This window comes from Pezoporus wallicus, unplaced genomic scaffold (genome assembly GCF_028554395.1).
Source record: "Pezoporus wallicus isolate ANWC-B61680 ecotype Strahan unplaced genomic scaffold, APGP_CSIRO_Pwel_v1 contig_12673, whole genome shotgun sequence".
Lineage (NCBI taxonomy): Eukaryota > Metazoa > Chordata > Aves > Psittaciformes > Psittacidae > Pezoporus > Pezoporus wallicus.
The window spans coordinates 16,501-29,486 of record NW_026637223.1 but is presented as its reverse complement, the minus strand read 5'-3'; the positions used below and the strand labels follow the sequence as shown (position 1 = coordinate 29,486).

The 12,986-nt window shown below is 65.9% G+C and overlaps 1 protein-coding gene across 1 annotated transcript; it reads right to left on the bottom strand.

Annotated features, from left to right (window-relative positions):
* Window positions 1–3,723: 3,723 nt before the first annotated feature.
* On the bottom strand, window positions 3,724–12,629 carry LOC130596544 (low-density lipoprotein receptor-like). Its single transcript, XM_057404277.1, has 17 exons — window positions 12,531–12,629; window positions 11,159–11,281; window positions 10,543–10,665; window positions 9,847–10,218; window positions 8,878–9,000; window positions 8,679–8,792; window positions 8,448–8,567; window positions 8,214–8,339; window positions 7,675–7,846; window positions 6,479–6,706; window positions 6,281–6,399; window positions 5,623–5,762; window positions 5,390–5,531; window positions 4,972–5,106; window positions 4,818–4,892; window positions 4,210–4,364; window positions 3,724–3,777 (listed from the first exon to the last, which is right to left on the bottom strand). The coding sequence occupies exons 1-17, from the start codon at window positions 12,601–12,603 to the stop codon at window positions 3,754–3,756; spliced, it is 2,364 nt and encodes a 787-aa protein (XP_057260260.1). The 5' UTR covers window positions 12,604–12,629; the 3' UTR covers window positions 3,724–3,753.
* Between the last annotated feature and the right edge of the window lie 357 nt (window positions 12,630–12,986).

Here is a 12,986-nt window from a genome sequence, read left to right as displayed (position 1 = left end):
GGGGCGTGGCCAGAGGGGGCGTGGCCATCGCGGGAGCGGAGCGGGAGGTACCGGAGCGGCGGCAGCGCCCGGGGGGCACCGGGGGGGGCAATGGGGGGTTTTGGGGGTCCCGGGGGGTGCCGGGCTCGGTTCCGCCCCACGGAGGCCGCTGGTCACGGGGGGGGAGGGGGCGCCCCCCAGACCCGGCTCCATGGGCACTGATCCGGAGCTGTGGGGCTTGGGGGGGCGGCCAGATGTAGGGCTGGGGGGGGGGGGCAGATGTGGGGCAATGGGGCCGGGGGTTGTGGGGCCGCTATGGGGCCGTGGGGCCGCCGTGGGGCGGCGGAGCCGGAGCCGCCATCGCCCCTTAATTGCTTCCATCTGCGGGCGAGGAGGCGCCGGAGGGGGAACAGCGGCGATGGGAGGGGGGGGAACGGACACAAGCATAGGGAGCGAGCCCCCCCATCCCAACCCCGGCCCTAGGGACACCCCTTAACCCCGGCCCCATGGCCCAGCGACCCCCCATGGCCCCGGTTATCGGGGCGGGGGGGACCCGAAGTCCCTCGTGGGGATGGGCGGAGGCCCCCGGGAAAAGGGGAACTGGGGGGGACCGTGTCCATGGGGCTGGACACGGGGATGGAGACACGGGGGGGGGTGATGGGGGGGCCCTGTCGCTGACTCTGTCCTTCCCCCCCCCCCAGGCTGGGGCCATGGCTCAGGTCCTGCCAGTGGATGCGTTCCCAGGTGAGGGGCTGGGGGGGTCCCTGCAGCCATGGGGCTGATGGGGAGGGAGCCCTGGGTATCGCGTGGGGCTGAGGTCAATGGGGGGAAGGGGGGGTCCCTGGGTCCGCATTAAGGTGGGGGGTGGGCTTGATGGGGTGCGGAATCTTGGACTCCTGATTCTACTGGGGGCAGGGAGAGGGTCCCAGGTTGGGATGTGGGGGGCACCGGTTGCGCTGTGGGGGGGTCCTGCTACTGGGGGGTCCCAGAGTGGGGCTGGTCCTGATTGCTCTATGGGGGGGTCCTGCAGTGGGGGGGTCCCCCTATGGGGGCTCCTGCTGCGGTGCTGGTGCCGCTGTCACGGGGCTCCCTCCAGGTCGCCGCCGGTCAGGGTCGTCAGCGGCGGTTGCGGTCCCGGGGGAGGCCCGGTACTCGCTGGAGACGGCATACGGGTACCGGCTGGACCTGGGCTTCCTGGGCTATGTGGAGGCCATCGAGCAGGGGCTGACGCTGCGGCGGCTGCCGGGGCAGCGGCGCCTGCACCGCGCATCCTGGGCAGGCGGCAGTGGTGGAGGGGGCCGGGAACCAGAGCCCCGGGCCCGGCTTCGGTCAGGGGCAGGGGGGGGTCCCGAGGAGGAGGAGGCCGGGGTGGGCCCGGCGGCGCTGCGGGGGGTGCGGGCACAGATGGCGGCGGCGCTGGGGCGGCTGCGGGAGCTGGAGGAGCAGGTCCGGGCCCTGCCCGCCCTGCGGCGCCGCCTCGAGCGGCTCCAGGAGGAGAAGCAGCTGCTGCTGGAGCGGCTCCGGAGCCACCACGGCTGCGCCTGCAGCCACGGGGATGGAGCCGAAGACGGGGACGGAGGCATCGAGGGCACTGGGATGGGCTCTGGCATCACCGGGATCGGCTCTGGCAACACCGGGATCACCTCTGGCAAAACCGGGATTGATCCCAGCATCACCGGGATTGGCTCCAGCATTGCCAGGATCAGCTCCGGCATCACCGGGATTGATGCTGGCATCACCGGGATTGACCCTGGCATCACCGGGATTGGCTCTGGCATCACTAGGATTGATCCCAGCATCACCGGGATCAGCTCTGACATCACCGAGATTGACACCGGCACCACCAGGATCGGCTCCAGCATCACCGGGATCGGCTCCGGCATCCCTGGATCTAGTGGTGGTACTGGGATTGGCTCTGGTGTCACCAGCTCTATCACCAGCATTGGGATCATCAGGTCTGGCATCACCAGATCTATTGCTGGTACTGGGACTGGCTCTGGCATCAACAGCTCCAGCACCAGGATCAGCTCCAGCTCCAGCACCAGCACCAGGATGGGCTCGGGTTCCATCACCAGCACTGGGATTGGCTCCAGCATCACCGGCTCCATCCCTGACAATGGGATCAGCACCAGCTCCATCCCCAGCACCAGGATCAGTTCCAGCTCCATCCCCGACACCAGGATCAGCCCCAGCTCCGTCACCAGCACTGGCATCAGCTCCGGCATCGCAGGGATCGGCTCCGGCTCCATGCCCAGCCCCGGTCGGGCGCTGGCGTTGCCACGGGGGCGCCGCTCGGTGGCCGTGGGCACGGACGGGGCCGTGGCGTTGCCAGGACGGGTGGCGGAGCTGGAGCAGCGCCTGCGCCGGGCACTGGAGGAGCTGCGGGAGGCCCGGGCCCAGCTGGGACAGCGTGAGCAGGACAGGGGCATGGGATGGGGGATATGGGATATGGGACATGGACACGGGTGGGGGATAGGGAATAGGGGATATGGGATACAGATACAGGACACGGAACAAGGGATATAGGACATAGACATGGGATATGGGATGTGAACACAGGATAGGGGATATGGACATGGAATATAGGACACAGACATGGAATACAGGATATGGGCCATGAACATGGGATATGGGATATAGAACATATACTAGGGGATATGGGATGCGGACATGGGATATGGGATATAGAATGTGGGATATGGGACATGGATCTGGCATATGGGATCTGGGGGGCTCCAGCCTCACCCCGCCCTCCATCTCCTAGAGCCGCCAGGTGAAGCCAATGGAGCCGAAGGCGATGGAGACCCCCCCGTGGGGGGCAGCAGCAGGTGGGGGGGCTGAATGGGGGCAGGCTTGGGGTCACAGGGTGGGGGATGAGGCAGGTTTGGGGTCCTCTCACCCCCTTTTCCCCCCCCCCAGCTCCTCTGATGACAGCGAGTACCATGAGGCGGAGGAGGGGTGAGACCCGCCCACACGTGTGTGACACGTGACCCCCCCATGCATGTGATGAGTGCCCCCCGCCATGTGCATCACGTGACCTCTTCCATGTGTGTTCCAGCCACCCCCAGGTCCCTGCGGTGCCGCCACATGACATTGCGTGACGTCATACGAGAGCCTCGTTACGTCACAGGACACCCTGTGACATCATCACCCTGCATTCCCCCCACCCCCTTTTTGGTATGTTCCCCTGCCAATAAAGCACCTCCAGACACCAGGACCCACAACCGGGGCACTTGGGGGTCGGGGGGGGGGGGGGGGGGAAGGAGGAGGCAGCACAAGGGAGGGAAATAAATAACCCCTGTATTTGTCATGGTGGGGCTCCATCGCCACAGGGCCCTCCCACCCCCCGCTCCCCCCAAGGCCACGTTTTGGGTTCAGTTTCACAGTTTTTGGTTCAAAGCAGCACCTGCTGCGTGTGCACACGTGTGCTGGCGTGCAGAGCCCGTGTGTGCCACGGGTGCCCCGTGTTGAGGCGTGCGCAGCATCACGCACAAACACGCGTGGTCCAGGCTGGCCACATCCAACCGCATCCAACCACATGTGACCACATACAACCACATGTGACCACATACGACCACATACATGAACACAACCGCATCCAGCCACATCCAACCACATTTGACCGCATCCAACCACATATGACCACATCCAACAACATATGACCACATGTGACCACATACAACCACATGTGACCACATATGAGCAGGTCCAGCCCCGCACGTGCGTGGCCGTGCCCTGGAGCTGAGGAACACGCATGACTGCGCGGTGCCGAGCTCAGGCCACGTCATCATCCAGCACCTGGGGGAAGAAGCAGGGGGGTCAGAGCCCCATTGGAGCTCCCCCTGCCCCACAGCCCCCCATAGGAGGCCCTCTCTGCCCCATAGGACCCCATTGGGATACCCCTGCCCCACAGAACGCCAGTGGAGCCCTCCTCTGCCCCATAGCCCCCCATAAGGAGCACCCCTGCCCCATAACCCCCCACAGGGAGCCCCCATCCCCATAACTCCCCATAGGGAGCTCCCCTGCCTCATAACCCTCCATAGGGAGCCCCCCCCTTCCCCATAGTCCCCTGTAGGGACCCCCCCTGCCTAATAAGTGCCTATATGGAGCCCCCGTCTGCCCCATAAGCCCCCACAGGGACCCACCCCCCATAACCCCCATAGGAAGCCCCACCCCACCCCATAGTCCCCCACATGGAGCTTCCCTGCCCCATAGGACCCCGGCGCTCACCAGGGGGGCCCGAGGCACCCCCAGCGGCTCCTCCTCCTCCTCCTGGTGCCCGGCCTTGCGGAACACGGGGTTGCTGAAGCTGATGCTCTGGGTGCTGCGGCGCCGCCACCAGCGCCAGAGCCCGCGGGCAGCGGCACCCACCAGCACCAGCACCGCTGCGGGGGAGGCAGTGTCAGCAGGGACCCCATTGGCACCCATTGGGTAACCCCATGGGGACCCCCCCATAAGGGACCATGGGGGCCCCCCCATAAGGGACAATGGGGACCCCCGCATAAGGGACCATCGGGACCCTCCCGTAAGGGACAATGGGGACACCCCCCGTAAGGGACAATGGGGACCCCACCATAAGGGACCATGGTCCCCCCCCATAAGGGACAATGGGGACCCACCCATAAGGGACAATGGGAACCCCACCATAAGGGACAATGGGGACCCCCCCATAAGGGACCATGGGCCCCCCCCCCCCATAAGGGGCAATGGGAACCCCACCCATAAGGTACCATGGGGACCTCCCCCCCATAAGGGACCACTGGGACACCCCCCGCATAAGGGACAATGGGGACCCCTCCCCTCCATAAGGGACAATGGGGAATCCCCCACAAATGTACCCAGTGGCAGCATCACCGCGAGCGCCGTCAATGCTGTTCTGCTGCCCACGGGACCCACGGCACCGCCACGGCTGCCTGGGGGAGAAGGGAAGAGGGGTGGGTGTGGGGCTAGGCTATGGGGCTGGGTTATGAGGTTGGGCTATGGGGCCGGTACCTGCGGTGGCGTTGCCGGATGTGCCGGTGCTGTTGGGGGTCCCAGGGGTCTCAGTGCTGGTTGTGGGCTCCAGGACCCCCTCATGGCCGCTGGCGGGGGGCTGTGGGAGGGCCACGTCCAGAGGGGCCAAGGGGGCTGCAGGGAGGGGCACAGGGGTCAGGAGGGGGAATGGGAATGGGGATAGAGATGGGATGGAAACAGGGACATAGGGACACAGGATGAACATGGGATGGACGTGGGACAGACATGGAAGGACACAGATGGACATGGATGAACATAGGATGGACATGGATAGACATGGGATGGACATGGATGAACATGGGATGGACATGGATGAACATGGGATGGACCTGGATGGACACAGATGGACACGGATGGACATGGGTTGGACCCGGATGGACATGGATGGACCCGGTACCTGTGGGCTGCCGCAGGGGATGCACCAGCACCAATCCCTGCACCGGGAACCGCTCCTGAAGCAGCCGCTGTGGCCCCGGCTCCGAGTGGAGCCCGAGCGCGAACACGGCCCCGAGCTGGGAATCGCTCCAGTAAATCCACTCCTGCAGGAATGGGAATGGGGATGGGAATGGGGATAGGAATGGGGATGGGAATGGAGAATGGGGCACCCTGGAGGGCCCGGGGGGGGCTCACCTCGAACACGGCGATGGCGAACGGCTGCACCAGCACTGCGGGGTCCATGAGCAGTGTCCGGCGCCGGCCCCCGTCCACGTCCACGCTGGAGAGGGAGTGGAGCCGTGCGTCCACCCAGAACAGGCGCCGGGAGGGCAGATCTGGGGCAGGGGAGACGTGAGGTGGGGATGCAATGGGGATGGGATGGGATGGGATGGGATGGGATGGGATGGGATGGGATGGGGTTGGGGATGGGGACAGGATGGGGATGGGATGGGGATGGGCACGGATGGGGAAGGGATGGGGATGGGAATGGGATGGGGACAGGATGGGGATGGGATGGGATGAGATGGGGATGGGCATGGATGGGGAAGGGATGGGGATGGGATGGGACAGGATGGGGATGGGATGCGATGAGAATGGGGACAGGATGGGGATGGGATGGGAATGGGGACAGGATGGGGATGGGCACGGGGAATGCATGGGTATGGGATGGGGACAGGATGGGGATGGGATGTGATGGGAATGGGGACAGGGTGGGGATGGGCACGGATGGGGATGGGGACAGGGTGGGGATGGGCACGGATGGGGATGGGATGTGATGAGAATGGGGACAGGATGGGGATGGGATGGGATGGGGAAGGGATGGGGATGGGACCAAGGCAGCACCAGCGCTCACCCAAGGTGATCCCGTTTGGCCACTCCACATCCTCGGTCACCAGTGGTGCCGCATCAGAGCCATCGAGGCGGCTCCGAGCGATCTTGGCGCTGGCTCCCCAGTCGGTCCAGTACAGGAACCTGGAGGGGGGGGGTGCAGAGCCGTCAACCCCCATCTCCCTGTGCCCTCCCCATCTGCCCCCTCCCATGCCCCCCGTACCCCTGCAGCGGGTCCACGGTGATGCCGCAGGGTTTGGCTCCCTCCTCCTGCAGCAGCGTCCGGCTCCAGGCACCGCTGGCGTCCGCCACAGACACGGAGCCGAGGCCGGAGTCGGTCCAGTAAAGGAGGTGATGGAGCCAATCCACAGCAATGGCGTCCGGGGTCCCCGAGCCCAGCTCCACCACCGGGACCTGCTGGGGGGGATTGGCTGTGCCGGCCAGTGGAGACCTGCAGGAGGGGATGGGTGGGATTTGGATGGGATGGGATGGGATTGGGATGGGGGTGGGATAGGGATGGGATAGGGATAGGGATGGGATGGGGGTGGGATAGGGATGGGATGGAGGTGGGGGGGGATAGGGATGGGATAGGGATGGGGATGGGATGGGGGTGGGATAGGGATGGGATGGGGATGGGGGGGGGGATAGGGATGGGCTAGGGATGGGGATGGGATAGGGATGGGGATGGGATAGGGACAGGTTTGGATGGGATGCAGTGGGATCAGATGAGATGGGGTGGGGAACGGGTGGAATGGGATGCAGTAGGATGGGATGGGAATGGGAATGACATTGGGATGGGGATGGGATAGGGATGGGGATGGGTTTGGGATGGGGATGGGATGGAGATGGGAATGGGATTCAATGGGATCAGATGGGATGGGATAGGGATGGGGACGGCACTGGGATATGGATGGGGATGGGTTTGGTATGGGGATGAGATGGGATGGGATGCAGTGGGATCAGATGGGATGGGATGGGATGGGGAAGGGGTGGAATGGGATGCAGTAAGATGGGATGGGATGGGGATGGGATGGGACGGGGAAGGGTTGGAATGGGATGCAGTAGGATGGGATGGGATGGGATGGGGAAGGGTTGGAATGGGATGCAGTAGGATGGGATGGGATGGGATGGGGATGGGATGGGATGGGATAGGGATGGGAATGGCATTGGGATGGGTTTGGTATGGGGATGGGATGGCAATGGGATTCAGTGGGATCAGATGGGATGGGGATGGGATGGGATGGGGAAGGGTTGAAATGGGATGCAGTAGGATGGGATGGGATGGGGATGGGATGGGATAGGGATGGGAATGGCATCGGGATGGGTTTGGTATGGGGATGGGATGGGGATGGGGATGGGATTCAGTGGGATCAGATGGGATGGGTTTGGGATGGGATGCGGGTCCCGGGGGTTGCTCACCGGTAGATGCGCCCCCGGCTGAGGTCGGCCCAGAACACGGAGCCGTTTCCCACGTGCACGTCCAGGGCCCCGAGGTGCTTGAGCGGCCCCAGCAGCCGCCGGTACCCGGCGCCGTCCAGCGCCACCTCCCGCAGCTCGTGCCGCAGCGAGAACAGCAGCGCGGGGGGCGGCCCTGCGGGAGCCGGCAGTGAGCAGCGCCGCCCCGTGGGCACACGTGGAACTGCAGCATCCCCCCGGGGGCACGCGTGGAACAGCGGAGCCGGCGCGCGCAGCGCCGCCCGTGGACGCAAATGGAACTGCAGCGCCGTAAACGAGGCGCCGCCCCGTGGACGCAAATGGAACTGCAGCAACCCCCTGTGGACGCAGGGAACCGCAGCATCCCCCCCACCACGGACACCCCAACCCACCAGGGACACCCCATGGAAGCGGAGCGCCAGGCACCCACAGCGTCCCCCATGGACCCTCCCCAGCACCAGACTTGGGGTGAAGGCCGATGAATTGGGCTCATGGCGGGGGGGGGGGGGCGGCTCGGGCCTCACCGAGCGCGCGGCAGGCGTTGGTGCCGGGGTCCAGCCTGTAGCCACCCCCGCAGTCGCACTTGTAGGAGCCCGGGAGGTTGTGGCACTGTTGGCTGCAGGCGGTCGGGTCCTGGCACTCGTCAATGTCTGCGGGGGGGTGGGAACAACGGGGGTCGGGGGCAGCCCATAGGGGTTCCCATGGATGGGAGTTGGGGGGTCCCATAATGGGGTTCGGGGGGGTGGGTCAGCACTCACCGAGGCAGCTCCGTCCATCGGGGCCCAACCGGAAGCCGTCGGGGCACAGGCACTCGTAGCCCAGGGGCAGGTCCCGGCACACGTGGGAGCAGCCGCCGCCGTCCAGGCACTCATTGACCCCTATGGGAGGGGGGGAACGGAGCCCAAATGGGGGTGTGGGTTAGGGGGGAGACGCCCAGACCCGACCCTCCCCCAACGTGGTCCCTCATTGTGGGGGCGTCCCGGCCCTACCGCACTCCTTGAGGGGCTCATCCGACCAATCCCGGCAGTCGCGGCGGTGGTCGCAGACGCGCTCCATGGGGATGCACTCACCGGAGCGGCACCGGAACCCAGCACAGGCGGTCACTGGGGGTGGACACACACAGGGGGTGTCAGAGCCCCCCCCATGGGACCCCCAACTCCTCCCCATGGCGCCCCCCCCCGCGCTCACCGTTCCTGCACTCAGCCTCGTCGCTGCCGTCGGCGCAGTCGGTTTCGCCGTCGCAGCGCCGCAGCCTCGGGATGCAGCGCCCGTCCCCGCAGCTGAACTGGTCCGGGCGGCACGAGACGGCGGCTGTGGGGGGGCACGGGGGGTCAGAGCGGGCCGGTGCCCCCCAACTGATCTGCACCCCATGAGGGACCCCCACACACACACTCAACCTGCACCACAAAACTTGTGCCCACTCCCGAATGTGCACCAGGGATTGGGGGGGGGGGACGGGGAGGAATTGAGGTGATGATGGGGGTCAGTGGGGTACAGGGGGGCAAGGGGGTGCAGATGGGATCAACAGGGTGCAGATGGAATCAGTGGGGTGCCAATGGGTCTCAGAGGGGTGCACATGGTGCTCAATGGGGTGCAGGGATCTCAATAGGGTGCAGGCGTCTCAGTGGGGCACAGATGGTGCTCAATGGGGTGTTCAATGGGATGCAGGGGTCTCGGTGGGGTGCAGGGGTCTCAATGGGGCTCACATGGTGCTCAATGGGGTGCTGATGAGGATCAACAGGGTGCAGGGGTCTCAGTGGGGCACAGATGGTGCTCATTGGGTGTTCAATGGGATGCAGGGGTCTCGGTGGGGTGCAGGGGTCTCAATGGGGCACACATGGTGCTCAATGGGGTGCACATGGGCTCAATGGGGTGCACATGGTGCTCAGTGGGGTGTAGAGTCTCAATGGGGCTCACATGGTGCTCAATGGGGTGCTGATGAGGATCAACAGGGTGCAGGGGTCTCAGTGGGGCGCACATGGTGCTCAATGGGGTGCAGATGGGCTCAGTGGGGCGCAGGGGTCTCACTGGGGTGCACATGGTGCTCAATGGGGTGCAGATGGGCTCAGTGGGGCACAGGGGTCTCAGTGGGGTGCAGATGGGCTCAATGGGGCGCACACGGTGCTCAGTGTGGGTCCGAGGGGGGTGTTCGCGCACCGCATCCGCGCTCGTCGGCGCCGTCGGCGCAGTCCTCGGTGCCGTCGCAGCGCCAGCGCCGGGGCACGCAGCGCCCGGAGCCACAGCGCAGCTGCAGGGGGGGGCAGGCGCGGGGGGCGCGGGGGGGGCCGCAGCTCGGGGCCGCCTCGTCCGAGCCGTCGGGGCAGTCGCGGTCCCCGTCGCAGGCCCAGAGCCGGGGCACGCAGGAGCCGTCGAGGCAGCGGAAGGCGTCGGCGCCGCACGGGGGCGCTGGGGGGCACCCGGCCTCGTCCGCGCCGTCCTCGCAGTCGCGGTCCCCGTCGCAGGCGAAGGCGCGGGAGATGCAGGAGCCGCTCCCGCAGCGGAGCTGATCCGGGCCGCAGGAGCGGGGCGCTGCGGGGCACGGGTCAGTGCGGGGGCACGACGGGGGCTATGGGGGGTTATGGGGGCTATGGGGCTATGGGGAGCTATGGGGAGTTATGGGGGGGGATGGGTGCTATGGGGGGGTTATGGGGCTATGAGGGGTTATGGGGACTATGGGGTGGTATGGGTGCTATGTGGGCTATGGAGGCTATGGAGGGTTATGGGGGCTGTGTGGGTTATGGGGGATTTGGGGGGCTATGGGGGTTGGGGGGGGCTATGGAGGTTATGGGGGGCTATGGGGGTTATTGGGACTATGGAGGTTATGGGGGGCTATGGGGGCTATGGGGCACTCACGGCACTGCAGCTCGTCGGAGCCGTCCTCACAGTCGCGGTGCCCATCGCAGCGCCAGAGCAGGGGAACGCAGCGACCCCGGAGTCCCCCGCAGCTGAACTCGGATGGGGAGCAGGACACGGAGCCTGGGGCACGGCACAGGGTGCATGGCACACACAGGACACGCATGGTACACACATGGCACACACAGGACACATGGCACACACACGGCACACACAGGACACATGGCACACACATGGCACACACAGGACACATGGCTCACACATGGTACACACAGGACACACGGCACACACATGACACATGGCGCACACATGACACATGATACACAGCATACAGAACACAGTACATGGCACATGGTATGTGGTACATAGTACAAGGCACATGGCACACACAACACATGATACACAGCACACACATGAAACACAACACATAGCACACACATGACAAAGACATAACACACGACACACACACGACACACACATGGCACACACAACACATAGCACACACATGGCACATAGCACACACAGGACACACATGTGACACATGGCACACACATGACACACACAACACACAGGACACACGTGACACACACGTGACACACGGCCCACGGGCACTCACTGCAGCTCTCGGCGGTCTCGTCGGAGCCGTCCCGGCACTCGGCGCTGCCGTCGCACACCCAGGAGCGGGCGATGCAGGAACCGTCCCCGCACCGGAACTGCCTCCGCCCGCACTCCCCGGGGCCTGCGGGCAGCCCGGTCAGACCAAACCCGCCCCCCCCCGGTACCGGGCTCAGCCCAACCCCCCCCCGGTACCGGGCTCAGCCCAACCCCCCCCCGGTACCGGGCTCAGCCCAACCCCCCCCCCGGTACCGGGACTTTGCCACGGGAGGGGTTGGGTGTGACCGGATGACCTGAGGCGACCTTTGCCCCCGGTGACCCTGTCGTGGACCCTGGGTGCGGCCCGGGGATGGAGCTGATCCCTGGATCCCATTCCCAGGATTTTCTGCTGCATTCCCAGGTTTTCCATCCCCATTTCCGGGTTTTCCATCCCCATTCCCAGTTTTTCTGCCCCATTCCCGTTTTTTCTGCCCCATTCCCAGTCTTCCATCCCCATTCCCGGTTTTTCTGCCCCATTCCGTTTTTTCTGCCGCATTCCCGGTTTTCCATCCCCATTCCCGTTTTTTCTGCCCCATTCCCGGTTTTCCATCCCCATTCCCGGTTTTCCATCCCCATTCCCGGTTTTTCTGCCCCATTCCCGGTTTTGCAGCCCCATTCCCGGTTTTTCTGCCCCGCTCCCGGTTTTCCATCCCCATTCCCAGTTTTTCTGCCCCGTTCCCGGTTTTCCATCCCCATTCCCGTTTTTTCTGCCCCATTCCCGGTTTTTCTGCCCCATTCCCGGTTTTTCTGCCCCATTCCCGGTTTTTCTGCCCCATTTCCGGGTTTTCCAGCCCCGTTCCAAGGGGTCCCAGCCCCATTCCCGGCGCCGGCCACACCCGCAGCCCCCGTTGGGCGTGGCCACCCCTCGCCCTCCCGGGCGCGCCGCTCTCTCATTGGCCAGCGGGGGTTTCCCCGCCGGGTGGCCAGTCCGCGCTCCCGCCAATCAAAAGCGCGTCCGCCGCAGGGCGGGGCGTTGCGCGGACTGTGATTGGCCCTTGGCGGCGCCGCGGGGGGGGGGACGGGCGGGACGGCGCTTCCTTATCCCCGCCCACCAGCCCCGCCCTCCGCCCGCGACCATGGGGGGGTCCCGGTGAACGGCGCCGGTTCCCCCCCCCCACCCCCACCCCCGTCCTCCCCCACGCGGACCCCGGGGGGGGATGGGGACGGACCCCGTTGGGGGGGGGGCGGGGTCAGACCTCGTGGCGGGGCCGAGCCCCGGTGTGTCCGGATGCCCCCGGTTCCCCCCCCAGCAGCGGGACCCCCCGGTTCCCCCACACCCCCCATCCCCGCACCCATCCCCGGTCCCGGTCCCGGTCCCGCTCCCCCCCCGTTACCTGCTCCCGGTGCCGCCGCCGCCGCCGCCCCGAGCAGGAGCAGCCGCAGCAGCGCGGCCGCCGCCGGCCCCATCCCGGAGCCGCGGTGGCGCTGGGCGGGGGCCGCTGCTTGAGTCCCCATAGAACCCCCATACCCCCCCCCAGCCCCTTCATTGACCCCCATTGAGTCCCCATAGAACCCCCATAGACCCCCCCCAGCCCCTTCATTGACCCCCATTGAGTCCCCATAGAACCCCCATAGACCCCCCCCAGCCCCTTCATAGATCCCCATTGAGTCCCCATAGAACCCCCATAGACCCCCCCCAGCCCCTTCATAGATCCCCATTGATTCCCCATAGAACCTCCCCAGCCCCCTCACAGATCCCCATTGAGCTCCCATGGACCCCCCAAAGACCCCCTCATAGGCCTCCATTGAATCCCCATAGACCCTCCCCAAACACCCCCCCCAGCCCCCTC